The 14,206-nt window shown below is 40.4% G+C and overlaps 1 protein-coding gene across 2 annotated transcripts; it reads right to left on the bottom strand.

Moving 5' to 3' along the window:
• Positions 1 to 1,688: 1,688 nt before the first annotated feature.
• Positions 1,689 to 11,185, bottom strand: LOC115785252 (uncharacterized). 2 transcript variants are annotated; one of them, XM_030736783.1, is made up of 4 exons: positions 11,112 to 11,185; positions 6,795 to 7,257; positions 6,269 to 6,670; positions 1,689 to 6,005 (listed from the first exon to the last, which is right to left on the bottom strand). In XM_030736783.1, exons 2-4 carry the CDS (start codon positions 7,236 to 7,238, stop codon positions 2,100 to 2,102), a joined length of 4,752 nt encoding a protein of 1,583 aa, XP_030592643.1. In that variant the 5' UTR covers positions 7,239 to 7,257; positions 11,112 to 11,185; the 3' UTR covers positions 1,689 to 2,099. The 2 variants fall into 2 exon arrangements, with proteins under 2 accessions (XP_030592643.1, XP_030592644.1); XM_030736784.1 differs by having other exon boundaries at positions 6,795 to 7,239; positions 11,112 to 11,174.
• Positions 11,186 to 14,206: the final 3,021 nt, after the last annotated feature.

Genomic DNA, 14,206 nt, shown 5'->3' with positions numbered 1-14,206 from the left:
ATCCGGGTCTTGTAATATTTAAAATTTAAGATTGTTTAATATTGACTTTATATATCGTACATGGAGTACAAGGATTCTCAGTAATGTACTTACCCTTTCCTTTGCTTTCATTGGATTTTATCTTTGTTCTTGCTTTGATATGATGTATATACTATAGCACAATAAACAAACTCAATACAAAAGTCATTTTTTTTGTACGCTTTTATTTATTAATAATGAGCAATCTGTGAAATTAAAAAAAATCGGGCCTTAATTCAACTTACTGTAATTTTATATGAGGAGAATCTTCTGGTTGTTACTGTGACTCAATGATGAAATAAAGTTGTGGCTGGTACCTGTAGTACTGTAGTTTCTGTACAGTACTGTAGCATCTGTGCTGTGGTCTTAAAAAAAAAAAAAAAAGTGTGTTTTTTTCATCTCATGCTTTCACTATCACACTATCTGACTGAGGTTTTATCTTTTTTTTTTTTTTTTTTAATTTAATTTAGTTTTAAAGCAGTTTCTGCCACCTCAAAAACTTTTTAAAAACTTCTGATCTGTAAAGGGAAATGCATGCATTTGTTACATCTAAACTGCACTGCTGTAATGAACTGTATACTGGAGTTAGTCATTTCTTGCCCTTTTGCAGTTAGTCCAAAAATGCTTTTACTGACAGGGACAAATAGAGAGATCACTCCAGCGTTAGCAGCCTTGCACTGGCATAATCCAGTATAAAGTGGCACTGTTTGTGTCTTAAATGGCCTTGCACCTGGATGTGTGATGTGCATCTGAAGTTCTTAGATACATTAATTTATGTACATTATCCTATGCTCCAAAGAGAAACACAAGCTGTGTTATTTCTCAGAGGCTTGTTGCCTCTGTTTCCATCTTCTCTTGTCCTCCAACTGCTGGTTGCAACATTCCTCTCCTCTCTTGATTCCTGAGCAGACTGCGTGGTGCCAGCTGTTTCTGTCTTGAGCCACTAATTGTGTGCTAAATATGCATGTGTGCAGTCTTCATAAGAACATCAAATCGATCGTCTTTTTGTTGCATCAAAAACATTTATTAAATAACCATTAAACCAAACAACGCCCAGCAATATGAGACTATTGCCAGTAATGGTGATGCCAACCAACTCTGCCGACTGACACTGAGGCAGTTGTTTGTTGTCATTTTAAACACTTGATATACATCATGAAATGAAATGAAGTGGCCAGAAAACACACATCTCTTTAGTCTCACACAAAAAATCAGAATGTAAATCTCTTGGGAATAGGAGCCACTGACTACATCAATAATTCTTTTTTATATCAATATTATTGAGTTTTAACATCACTGGTTCATGATCCATTTAACCTCAACAAAAAAACAAACAAACAAAAAAATACATACAAAGGTAATGTAATAGAAATAAACATGACATTGAGAAGAACTGACTTCCAAAACAGTATACAACATTTATGAAATAATAATGATAGATAAAGTTTTTGAAGTGATCAGTTTGCCACTTAATTACAATTTGCTCATTTACTACAATTTATAACCTGTAAATAAGTATTTTGTCAACATTTTGTCTGTTAAAAGGGAGTTTTTCCTTCCCACTGTTGCCAAATGCTTGCTCATAGGGGGCCATTTTGATTGTTGGGTTTTCTCTGTATTATTGGAGGGTCTTCCCCCACAATACAAAGCACCTTGAGGTGACTGTTGTGATTTGGTGCAATATAAATTGAATTGAATTGAATTGAACTGAATTGAATTGAATTGAATTGAATTGAATTGAATTGAATTGAATTGAACTGAATTGAATTGAATTGAATTGAATTGAATCAACAGTGAGAATCAGTCTCATACCAAGAAAATGTATAACAGAATTCAGGTTTTTACTAACACTTTACTAACATTTTCACTTTCCTGCTTCTGTTAGACTTCTAAAAATCTTGCAGGGCATCAATGATCAGGTTGCACTAAGGGCTCTAAGGTATTTCTTCTGTCCAAGACAAAGAAGTAATATTCTAGTAATCTAGGGATTACTGACACATTTTTATGGTACAAATCCACAAGCATTATAGCCATTGATGCAAATTGAATACAATGGCTTTAAAAATATGGAGAACCCATGATCAAGGCATGTACTTAACTCCTTTCATCCTAGGGATGATGTGTATATCTCTGATATCATCATGCTGAAGCAACCAACACAAGTATCGCTCCGTCCCCATACCCCATCCGCTGGTAAGGAGTGGTTTCACCTTGCGCATGTTAATGTACCATTTGTAGAACTGCTCTGGCACTGCATGATGCCTCAAGGCTTCTTGCACCATCTCAGGTGTGGAATGACGTTCACCAAGACCCACAGTCTCCCCCAGCCCCAGCAAAAGGTCAGCAGCTTTAGCTTTGCGCTGCCCAGTGCCATCCACATATGCTTGGTAGAAGGGAACTGCCAGATGATCCATCTCGGTCAGCCAAACAGCTCCACCATATTTCTCAATCAAAACCCGCTCTCCTTTGCGTGTTAATTTTCTGCCAAAATGGGGCTGACCATCTTGGACCCACTCCAAGCAGTCAGCAGAGGGCATCATGGGGATGGCCTGGTCTAGAGGGACTCTTGGAAGCTTGTTTTTTCCATCCAGTTTGCTGAGCAGAGCTGTGATATGTGTAAGGGACCCAGCACTGTTCAGAATTATATCTGAGTGTTTCTTCAACATGGACTTGGTGAGATGAGCCAAGTATCCCTCTGCTATGGAAATTGCATTGTCCATGTTACCCAGCAATTCACACTCCACGTGGTAGAACTGGTTCAAGTGTGTGGCATCAGGATCTTCCCCTCTGAAGCTGGGAGATATGTAGTAGGTCCCTGGCAGGTTTTCCTGGAAGCGAAGGAAGTATTCAAGTACAAACTGCATTGAGTCAGCAAGGTACACATCCTGGCCCAGCAGATTAACAGAAACTGGTTCTGAGTCAGATCCCAGGCCCATTGGTGAGGAGATGGTGTCAGTGGTGAGAGGTGTCAACGCATACGAGTACTGGCAAGAACTGTAGAAGTATTCCACTGTGCTGTGGAAAAGAGTGTTTTGGATCTTAAACAGGTTACGATACCACAGGCTCTCGATGGCAGCCATTGAGTGAGAATGAGGGTCTGTCCATGAGTGAGAAGGCTTGCACTGGGTGATTTTTGAGTGAAGGTTTTTGAGGGCTTCAAAGTCAGCAGCTGGGCCATTCAGTGATGAAACATGTCCAGGGTAGCTTTGGAAGTATTCTGTTTGCAACTCAGCAGGTTTTGTGCCATCTGGTGAAGGTAAGAGAGGGATCAACTTGGCATGAGCATAGTCAATCTCAAAGCCCTCAAAAATCAGTGCAACACTTAGAGATTTCATCCCTTCTTCCAGCAGTCGAGCAACTTTGTAAGTGGCTAAGATCAGTGCTGTGTAGTCGGGTTCATTCAGTTTGAAGATGTCACTGGACAGAGGTTTGCGTGGCACCACAACAGTTAGACCAGGACTGTTTGGATATGGTGTTAGGAAGGCAACATAATCATTGTCTTCCCACACTCTCCACTGCTGCTGCTCTCCACGAACAATGCGGCTGAACAAGTTATCATTGGATGGGTCCCCCAAAAAATCAAAGCAAAAGGGTGCATTTGGTGTTGGCAGTGCATTTCTAATCTTGGCTTGAACTTGAGCCAGTGCTTCGTCATCCCAGCGTGGGCCACTTTTGGAGGTGCAGTAGCCGGGATCATAAGCGTGGAACTCCTCTTCACTAGCAAGATGTGGCTGCCATTTTGGCTCTAAGCCATGAAGAGGGAGAAGTCTGATTTGTGCAGGCTGATCAGGGGTTGGATTGAAAACCAAGGCACAGCGCTGCACTCCCAGTCGTTCACATAACAAGTTGGAGACAGCTCTTGCGCCTTGTAGCATAGCAACAAAATCAGTTGTAGACAAGTGGAAGATGCTGCTTGCTCCACTAAGAGCTTTTCTAGTCAGAATCGTTGATCCAGGGATCCAGGGTTTGGGATTCAGGTAGGCAACCAGCTCATCTGTTTCCCAGATAACATTAGGGATGCCTCTCAGGGGTCTGAGGACCTCTACTTTTGAAATGCCACTGATCACTGATGCCACAAAGATTACACCAGCATTTGTCTCAATGACAGCATTACCTTTAATGTCCACGGCAACAATTCCCGCACAGATCCCATTCAGATTTTCAGCTATCACTTCTCTGCATGCTTCCCTAAGGTTGTGGCCTTTATGATGGTATAGACTTGCTATTTTCTGAGCAACTGTGCTCCTCAGAAAAACATCCCCATCTCCAGAGCAGGTAATGGCTAACTTGTCATCAGCATATATACCTGCTCCTACTACTGCTGTGTCCCCAACTCGCCCTTTCAGCTTTCCTACCACCCCCCCTGTAGAGGTTGCAGCAGCCAATCCATTCCAGCGATCCAAGGCCACAGCCCCAACTGTCTGAGGGTGGTTGTTTTTTGAATTTTTTCCGCCACTAAGTTTTGCGGTTAACTCTCTGTGACGTACATCAGTGTAGAAATATTCAGGACCAACAAGCTTCTGCTTTTCCTCCACCTCTTCAAGAAATTCCTCAACTCCATCTCCTACAATCAGTGCATGTGAGCTTTTCTCCATGACACATCTAGCTGCTTTTATTGGGTTCTTTAGATTTTGCACACAAGCAACAGATCCTGACTTCTTTGCGCTGCCATCTACAATGGTTGCCTCCATTTCATTTTTGCTGTCTTTGTTAAATACTGAGCCTTTACCTGCATTGAACAGAAAGCAGTCTTCCAGAGCTTCCACTGACCTCTGAACTGCATCTAGACTTCTGCCACCTTGTTGAAGCACTTGGGATCCAAGGGTTAAGGCTGTTTGTAGAGCAAACTCAATGACCCCTACCACTTGGGAGTTCAGCATTATCTCCTCTCCAGCGCCACCATGAATCACCAGAGTGTAATCTGGGCTCATGCCAAGGGTACCACCAACAGTACCCTTGCTGGTGTCTGTGGTTTCAGGATAATGATTTTTTTCTCCATTCATTTTCTCTCTTTGACCCTGCTGAAGTAGACACTCAAGGGCTCCCATTTCAGTTGCAATTGCATATCTAACAGCTAGAAGCATCACTAACTTCAGGTTCATCTTGAGGTTTTGTTGGAGCTTGTCGAGTGCTAAAGCAAAGCTTCCTTTCCCATTAAGCACTATGCGAACCTTGTCCCTCTTCCCAAGGTAGGTTACAGCCAGCTGATCTTGAGCATAAACATTTCCTACACCACATTCTACTCCTTCCATCAGATCGGTACCTGTCAGGTACACAGACGGACACCCAAAGGGGTCTAGGAACTTCTTCAGGGGATTGTCAGGTGGCAAAGATCGACGCAGAGCAGCTAGGTGGGGGCCAACACCTTGACCACTTTTGGTGTTTTTAATGAGCTTCTTATGCTCCAGAAATGCAATGTGGAACAACTGTAGTAGGTCAGTAGTATATTGGATTGTGTTATCTGGACATATGCGGGATGCCAGGGCACCTACTAATTGACGAGAATGCATGGTGATTGAGTATGTAGGATCACAACGACCATGCTTGTAGTGGCGCATATGGGCAGGAGTGACAAGCATATGATTTGCAGCAGTTTCGCCAAAAGTCTGCCTCATAGAAAGCTGCAAAGAGAAGTTGATCCAAGCATCATATAAACCCCTGTGCCCTCTGAGAGTGGAGAAGACATCAGGGTAGGAGGAGATGTCAAAGGTGAGAACTGGATGGTTTGTTTTCAAATCGAGGGTCTGTTGAGGGATATTTACTCCCTGTAAAGGAAATGTTAGAGGATGGGGGCAAACAGAATTAGTACTGTTTACTGCAACAGACCCAGACATGTTTTCAGTGCCAGTATGCAGTGGGTTTGAGTCAACAGTCTCCGACAGATTGTACACACGTTCTGTCACAAGCCCAGCCACCATCCCATCCACAGCACTGTGCTCAAACACCATTCCAGCTGTGCCGTCTTTGAACACCACCAGGTTCAACACCTGTCAAAAAACAAAAAACAGAAAGAAAAGCATTAATTGGGGTTTCTTTGCTTCCCACGACCCTGAATTGAATAAGTGGATGAAAATGGATGTATAGATGGATGGATGTCCTCTGAAAATCAGGAAGCACTAAACACATTACTTAATTCAGTTACATTATTCTGAGGCTTTTTATGTCTTGACTATTGTTAACACTATATAAGGTTTAGCAGTATAAGAGCCAATGGAGCTGAACTAAGCTTGTTTTAGATTCTCTCTAGTACCTTGTCATAGTATCTCAGAGATGGACTGTGTCCTCCTCCTCCCAGCCTCACTGCATTGAGGATATCAGCCAGTTCACAGGGTGCATCATAGCCTTCCAGACAGAGTGCAAGCACAGCACTCTCCATCAGTCTCAGCGATGTCAGTGCGACTCCTCCTTGCTCAAGGATCTCCTCCCTTCTGACAGCCCAGGACTTACGCTCCAGAGCTGTGAGGTTGCAAATGGTTGATGGATCAGTTTGTTTCTCTGCCCTGGGCTGATCCATCACCTGAGCTAGTTGGTTATAGATGTCAGTAAATGACCGTGCAGAAACTGGTCCACCAGTGCTTGGTCGCCACAGTATGTCAACAGGGAACACTCCTCCAACACAGGTGATGATGGCATGGAGGCTGTCAGGGAATACCTGCAATTAAGAATACTATTGATTAGAAAATATTTGATATAGCTGTAATGGGTTAGTACATTAACAGATAAAGAAGAAAGTCTTTCAGGTTTCACTAAGATAGCTGTACTGCCATTAATCTCACCTTGATTTCGTCTTGATTCCTGCCAGGAATACGAGTGGCAGCAAATACTTCAGACTGCTGTGTGTGCTCCATTGGAATATTGCCTTCCAGTAACAGGGGCTCACTGTATAGCTTTGCTGCTGCCCAGAGCAGAGCAGCTGCTCTACTAAGTTGGGTACATTTCTTTGCTTTAGATGGAAGAAGAACTACAGGGAGTGCTGTGGAGGTGGGGAGGGGGTCAGCACAAGACAATAGACCCCTCTTGAACTGTTTTGTCACCCAATTCTCGTGGCCTGCAGCATTGGTTGCTAATTTTTGCTGGGCTTCTTCAAGTAGTTCCCTCTGCTGTTCTAATGTACTTTTGAACTCAGGGTAAAGATCGGGACCTAAAGTAAGCTGCAGAACACGGCTCACTTCTTGCAAGGTAACATCCAGATCTGGAACAGGGTAGTTGGCAAGGGTCATCCTGTTAAAACAGAGGAGGCTTTACAAAGATAAAGAAAATGAGAGAAAGAGACCATGACAATGGTAGTTAAACTTTGGGACTTTACAAGCATACAAAGAACCAAGAAGAAAAGAATTTGCTCATGTATTTAAAGTCAAAAGACACATGTATTTAGTTTAGCCAAATGGCACTGAAAATTTAGAGGTATATAGGTTGTCTAAAAAAACTGAGGGGAGACAATAATAAAACGGTAAAAGGCTGAAAAAAAATAACAAAATAAGAAGCTTTTATTTTTTTTTAAAGACGTGGCACCTTATGGCACGTTTGTACACTCTTTTAACTATTGGATGGCTTTTATTTTGAAAATGTGAGATATTTCCACAGACATAAAAGATGGATATAACCATGGTTTTACCATGATGTCATTCACTGGTTCCTGAAGTTCTGTTTTGAAGCCTCCAGATTTGCAGATTGGCTTCAATTTTCTGACCCAGAAGCTAGGTCCGTGTTTTATACTGTGGATATTCCTAAATCCTCATATTTCCTAATATATCCTAATATTTCACTCCATTAGCGCAATTTTTAAAAAAAAAAATCAGACATGGACAGTGACACACAGATGGATGAATTAAGAGAGGGTGAAAATATCTTCAGATCCATTTCAAGGAGGACCTTATAATCATATTCAATCATTTCTCTAAGAGAGAAAGCAACAAGTTGTGAAAATACATGGATGTATCAATGAAATATCAGAGAGAGAGGCGATTCAGATCCATCATTAAGAGTGAGAAATGTCACATAAAATCACAGGTCATCAGCTGTCAATTGTAAATTTCTGCCCCTAGTGTTGAAAATGTGGTCACAGGAGCAGAAGAGCATTAGTTTCTGCTTTTCTCCAAAAATCATTGATTATCTTATAATTGGTTTCAATGAGACAAACAGCACTCCTCCCACTCAGACACCTATATACCAAATAGTCTGCTGGCTCTGAGGAAAGCATTGCTTGAAGGAAGATTTTTTTTCTTTGTTTTTTTCTTTTTACATTGATTTGTCTTTGAATTTCTTTGCTGATAAAATTGATCCCTGTAGTTTGAAAATTGTGAGCTTGGCAGCAGGTGAGAGAGATATTTTTTTTCCAGATAATCTTTCTGCTTCTTCTACTCTGTGAGTTAATTAGTCCACTGTAGTTCCCAACTTTTCCATTCACTGAAACAAACTGGGATTTTTTTTTGTTTGTTTTTTTGACAAATCTTCAAATAATCAGTAAACAGTGAAAAATAGACCATTTCACTATTTGATGGCCTTTCTACAACAAATAGTGCAGGAATACTTAGGTGTAAGCTTTTGGGAACTTTTTCCTGTACACAAGTATTTTTAATGATTAAAAATGTTGTAATAGCGCTTTGAGTGCTCATACTGAGTAGAAAAGCGCTATATAAGAGCTAGTCCATTTACCATTTACCATTTACCAAATGAAATTATCTCAGTGATAACATGGCTTAACAGCCCATCAAAGAAATCTGTGTTCCATCTTTGGTTTTAGCAATTCTCTGTATGTTACTTCCACTAATTAGTAGGTCTGCATAATACACTAAAGCCTATGGATCAGAGCCCTCGAATGGAAAGAATCAGGTCATTTCTGCTCCCTCCACGGGCTTATTTTTTACAGCAACAGCAGACCATGGAGCTTTGCATTAGTACATGTTTGTTAACATATACTACACACCATACAGATATAGATCATAGAATGTTAACTGTATGATATCAGTACACATAAATCAAATTCACTTGTTAGTGGATTATCCATCATTGAATTAGTAGATTTTGGAGGTGTTAATTGATGCCACATTAGACTGGCTAACATATAATAGTAACTAGGTAGAACTAATTAATTGAAAATAATTTTTATCTTAATGTTATTTCATCCAACATTATGAAACCAGAAAAAAAAGGCTTCAAAATGTGACGTTTTGCTGGATTGAATGAGAAAAAAAAAGTGCAAATGCCTTGCTTGAATATGACTCATTTATGTAATATGTGGCTAAGATTGTTCTTTCTAAATTCTGCTGTGTATGTGTACTCTTTAACTCTGAGTGAGTGGCACCAGCCCACAAGTTTTGCCCATAGAACATGTTTGTAAAATGATGACAGTAAAATGATGACTATTCCAAAATATTACTTGCTAATTATTATAATGTTAACATTTTGCTAGTGTTATGTCAGCATCCAGATTAAATCAAAGGAATTTAGATTAAAGCACCTCTGCTTCTGCATCCCCACAGTAACAGAGCAGTAGCTGATACTGCAGCTTGGAGCCTCAGTTTTGAGTGACAAAGTGGGTGGCAGTGGCGCAGTGGGCAGGTGCTCACCTTGCAACGGGAGGGTTGCTGGTTCGAGTGCCCGTTTGAGCGCATGCTGCCATTGTGTCCCTGGGCAAGACACTTAACCCACATTGCCTAAGCGTGAATGTGGTTGTGTGTTCAGTGGTGGTCGGAGGGGCCGTAGGCGCAAATTGAATGAATAGTGCATGAAATTGTGAAGTGTCTTTGGGTGTCTAGAAAAGTGCTATATAAGACTAATGCATTATAAACTACAGCTCAGATCTCACATGCAAAAAAATTTAGGCACACACTGGGATAACACAGTACATTTGTCCATATACCTACTGTATGACATTTTCCCTTTACGTTTTCCTCACATGATGTCCAACCATTCCCACATTAGTGGAGCCAGTAAGTGAATTATCTGATTTGTGCTTAAGGGCCTGCTGAGGGGAACACAGGTCTCTTTGTGTATTAATGTGGTGAACATGAATGGAATGGATCCAGATTTTACTTCTGTATGAGACAATACCCCCTGCACTCAGCAGCTATACACACCCTCGTAAAGACTCATAACTAAGCTCATCTGCTCACACGTGAAAGCAGTTACTCCCTTTTCCTATCTTCAGCTTTTTTTTTTCCTGCTGGTTGTCAGGGAAACATGTCCCTCGCTGAATGACTTTTTGAGAAATTAGATTTCTCCTGATTGGTCCCATCAGTTTGAATCAGCCACACAATGATGGCTGTCTGTACTCCATCTGAATCTTGTGTTATATCAGATTGATTTGGGAACTGCAAGGAAGCAGGTCTTGTGATTCCAAAAGTTCAGCAACCAGAACTACTACTGTATGTTACATAATAGAATAGAATTATCCAGTTGATGGGCAATAATACTACAATTTAAAAACCTATATGACGATTAACTATTAAGACTAAAAATCTATTATTTTACCCTCTTGTCATCTGCTGCAACTCCAGCGATCATCTTAGAGACAGGGTTGGGTTTCAGTTAAACCACAGTTTAGTGAAGTTCAAGATGCTAAAAAAATGCTGCCTTTCAAATCAGATCACATTTTGGCCTCACAGTTTATCTCTTAAAAGACTTCTATTTGGGTATGGCAAATGCTAAATGGGTGAATAGTCCCCATGAGTCCTCATGAGGGCTGGATGTGCTCACCCTGACCCTAAATGGACCATTGGTGACCTGGTGTAAGTTAAATGGTTAGTATTTTTGCTGAGACCACCCAAATATAACAAAGGTGAATTTAATAGTTTCTCAGCCCTAGCATTTATTTAGGTACTAGAAAAAGTGCTGTAATCAAACTATAAGATCATTTACCATCTTTATTTAAATATTTTTAGAAACTTGACTTGGCAATGAGCTCCTCTTGAGTACTAATAAACATATTGTACATGTAACTGCATCACTGTAACCCAAACCATCATCTCTTCCCTATATTTGAAGGCCTTTGAGGACTCAGTAACAGTAGAAAAGTGCTCTCTAAATACCGGAACATGAAGCATTCACCTTTATTCACCTATGTTTTTTGTTTAAGAATAAAATCAGCTTACCTCACTATGAAAAATTCTCCAAGATCTGGCTGGCTGGTAGGGTGGAAGACCACTCAGTGGAAGGAAAACTTGGTTGGACTGCAAAAACAGGGGTTTGTCTATAATGCAGAAGCTGTGACTCTAATTAAGCAATTTAGTTTCTTGTCTATCCCCTTTCTCCACCTCTCACTCAGCCTTCCTCGTGCTCTCTGCCCTCAGTGGTTCTTCTCTAGTGTCTTTTTTAATCCAACCTCACACGGTTTGGACTCTCACAATGCACCAAAAACACCTAAATACCCTGAGGATCGTACATTTGAAAAGTGGTTCCTGTAATTTTCTCAGTTAGCATCTTACAACGAGAATTTCAGCAGTCAATGAGCAAAGTAGATCAGCAAGCCTCAGTACAACAGTATTAACTGCACGCCCCTTTTTATACCAGCATCAACTTCTGCTTTTCCAGATTTGTAAAATAAATAAATGAATCTGGCACTGTGTGTATGTACTTATTTTTTCACATGAATGTTAATATAGATTCATTTTTAATTAAAATACTTTCTGATATTTGAAGTGAAGTTTGTGGAATCAGTGCAGAATAATCTATAAAGTTATCACAGAAAACAGATTAACAGAAAAAGTTAAACGATTAGTTCTGAATAAATTTTCTCATTTGAAAGTTTTTGTTGTTGTTGTTGATATTCTGTTCAGGGGCGTGTCCTTTCTTGAGTGATTTTATGGATAAATATTTGAGGCAAAAATAATAATAGAGAATATTTTCAATGCAATGACACATTTACAGATTGTGTTTTTGCTTTGTGCCATGTCACCATCGTCCTCAAAGGTAAAACCAAGTTTGATCATTTCCACATCCAGGCTGAGTCTTCTCTCACTGCTGTTTCCACATTTCCGCCACTCTCTTCTGGAATGGTGTCAGATGAAAACCTGCTTTTTAGGCTTTTGTCACCAGACTAAATGTCACAACTTTGTCACCAGGTTGGCCTGTGATAAAACTGTAACATTTTGTCATCATTTCATGACATGTGTAAGCACTGGGTATACGGTACAGAGCACTCAGTACTGCTCAGTGTACTCAGTACACTGCTGCAATGTCCAGTATTAAAATGCAGCTCCAATATGACCAAGAAAAGAGACTGATTGAAGGATTGAAGTCTTAACAAAGACAAGTAATATCATCTGTATCAGAGCATGGGGCACCCAAGAAGAGTCTGACCTGAGGACATCCTGGAACAGCTGTTTGAAATTTCATGAGATGCTGATCGCGAACTGTTTCCAGGACCTCTAAAATGTGTGGACACCTTACTCAGCAGTGCTACACATGTGTGCAGACATGAAAATGAATCTGTCAGGTGTCCAGCCAGGTCACATCACAGGCTCCAAATGCATGGCTTTCTTCAAGTCCATAATTTCTTTGACAATCATGGCGTGATGCTTTCCACACAGGAGATAAAGCAACTCTTTGAGAAGTCACAGGTGGACCTGAGTAAGCTGCTCTGTGGCTGCGGTGTGACGGCCCGTCACATGGTGCTAGCCGTCTGTCTGTGATCCTGGCATAAGGCGTTCTCCAAGGCTCCATTGGAGCACACTGTCTTAGAGGCAAAAAGCAAGCTTTGAGGACATAGATAAGGTGACAAAGCTTTATTTATAAATGTATAAATATAAAAAAAAATTGCATTATGAATCTTATTCTTCAGATCTTTGATTCATCGTGACCTTTGATAGAGATTATAAACTCAGACAGCCGGTTTCCCAGTCATGGATTAAGCATGGTCCTAGACTAAAAGGAAAAAGTCAATGAAGACCACAATAGGACAAAGTATTTAGTCCAGGATTAGACATAATCCCTGTACGGGAAAGTGGGCCAGAAAGTATTTCAGTGGTTTAACAGCACTGGGAATTTCTGAGCTTTTAACTTGATTTATGTTTTACTCGACAGCCACTGCTACTGCGACGTTTCCCATGCCCGTGCTGATTTGGAGTCAGTTTGGCAGGCTCTTATTATAAATGGTATTTTTAACAAAAACTGTGGATTTCTATTCATAGATATTAATGTAATCTTCATGCAAAATATCCAAGTATCAGACAATAAAATTCAACCCTCAGTGATGCTTCAAAGTAAAAAAAATTCCTTAAGAAAAACTCAGACCTGGCAAACTGTAGTTGCTGCTATCAGACTGCTTAAATCCAAAAGACCTTAAACACTGACAAGTTATTGTACAATTTTCACATGAATATAAGACCTTCCTTTGTGCTTTACAAAACCAAAACAATGCATTTATTATGTCCCTTAGTTCTCTCTGGGACTTACAGGACTTTTACCCCAGTCAAAATTTGGACACACTCACCAGTGGGTACTGTATGTTTTACTTTATGATTAAAAAGACTCTTTAGCAGTTCTCCCACTAAATCATCTATCTAGTCTTCTAATGCAGATCAAAGAAATGCATTTATATCACAACATTTCAGGTGCAATTTTTGTGCAGAATGAAGTCCTGATTTTCAAATGCAGCTCTAAATGTGTGCAACATATTCTTTTTTTAATCTTTTTTTTTTTTAAGCCTGTCATGTCTGGCAGATTTTGCAACCAGAAATGCAATCTGAATGCACTGTTGTGCCAGACATAGTATAAGATATTCTCTTATTCACTTCTGAGCACCACTTTAGATAAAGCACTACATGAGGCAGGCATATGTAACCCTCATGCTTGCTGTATTGACAAATTTGACCAAAACAGAGAGTTTGGTCCATATTGGCACAACAGCATCACACAGTTGCTGCAGATTTGTCAGCTGCACATCCATGATTCAATTTCAATTCAGTTCAGTTTTATTTTTATAGCTCCAAATCACAACAAACAGTCACTTCAAGCCACACTGGTTTGATGATGTGAATCTCTTGTTCCACCACATCTCAAAGGTGCTCTGTTTGTTTATTGGATTGAGATCTGGTGACTGTGGAGGCCATTTGACTGCAGTGAACTCACTGTCATGTTCAAGAACCCAGTTTGAGATGATCTGAGGTTAGTGACATGGTGTGTTATCCTGCTGGAAGCAGCAGCAGAAGAGGGCACGCTGTGGTCATAAAGAGATGGACGTGGTCAA

The sequence above is a fragment of the Archocentrus centrarchus genome, chromosome 8 (assembly GCF_007364275.1).
Source record: "Archocentrus centrarchus isolate MPI-CPG fArcCen1 chromosome 8, fArcCen1, whole genome shotgun sequence".
In the NCBI taxonomy this organism is placed as follows: domain Eukaryota; kingdom Metazoa; phylum Chordata; class Actinopteri; order Cichliformes; family Cichlidae; genus Archocentrus; species Archocentrus centrarchus.
This window is presented reverse-complemented; position numbering and strand designations above follow the sequence as displayed.

What these genes read in the sequence shown, in the direction of transcription:
- LOC115785252 (XM_030736783.1), bottom strand. Translation starts at nt 7,238, where the DNA reads ATGACCCTTGCCAACTACCCTGTTCCAGATCTGGATGTTACCTTGCAA. An exon ending in GGAATCAAGACGAAATCAAG is followed by an intron (nt 6,671 to 6,794) that starts GTGAGATTAATG and finishes TCTTAATTGCAG; the next exon opens with GTATTCCCTGACAGCCTCCA. An exon ending in CTCTGAGATACTATGACAAG is followed by an intron (nt 6,006 to 6,268) that starts GTACTAGAGAGA and finishes GTTTTTTGACAG; the next exon opens with GTGTTGAACCTGGTGGTGTT.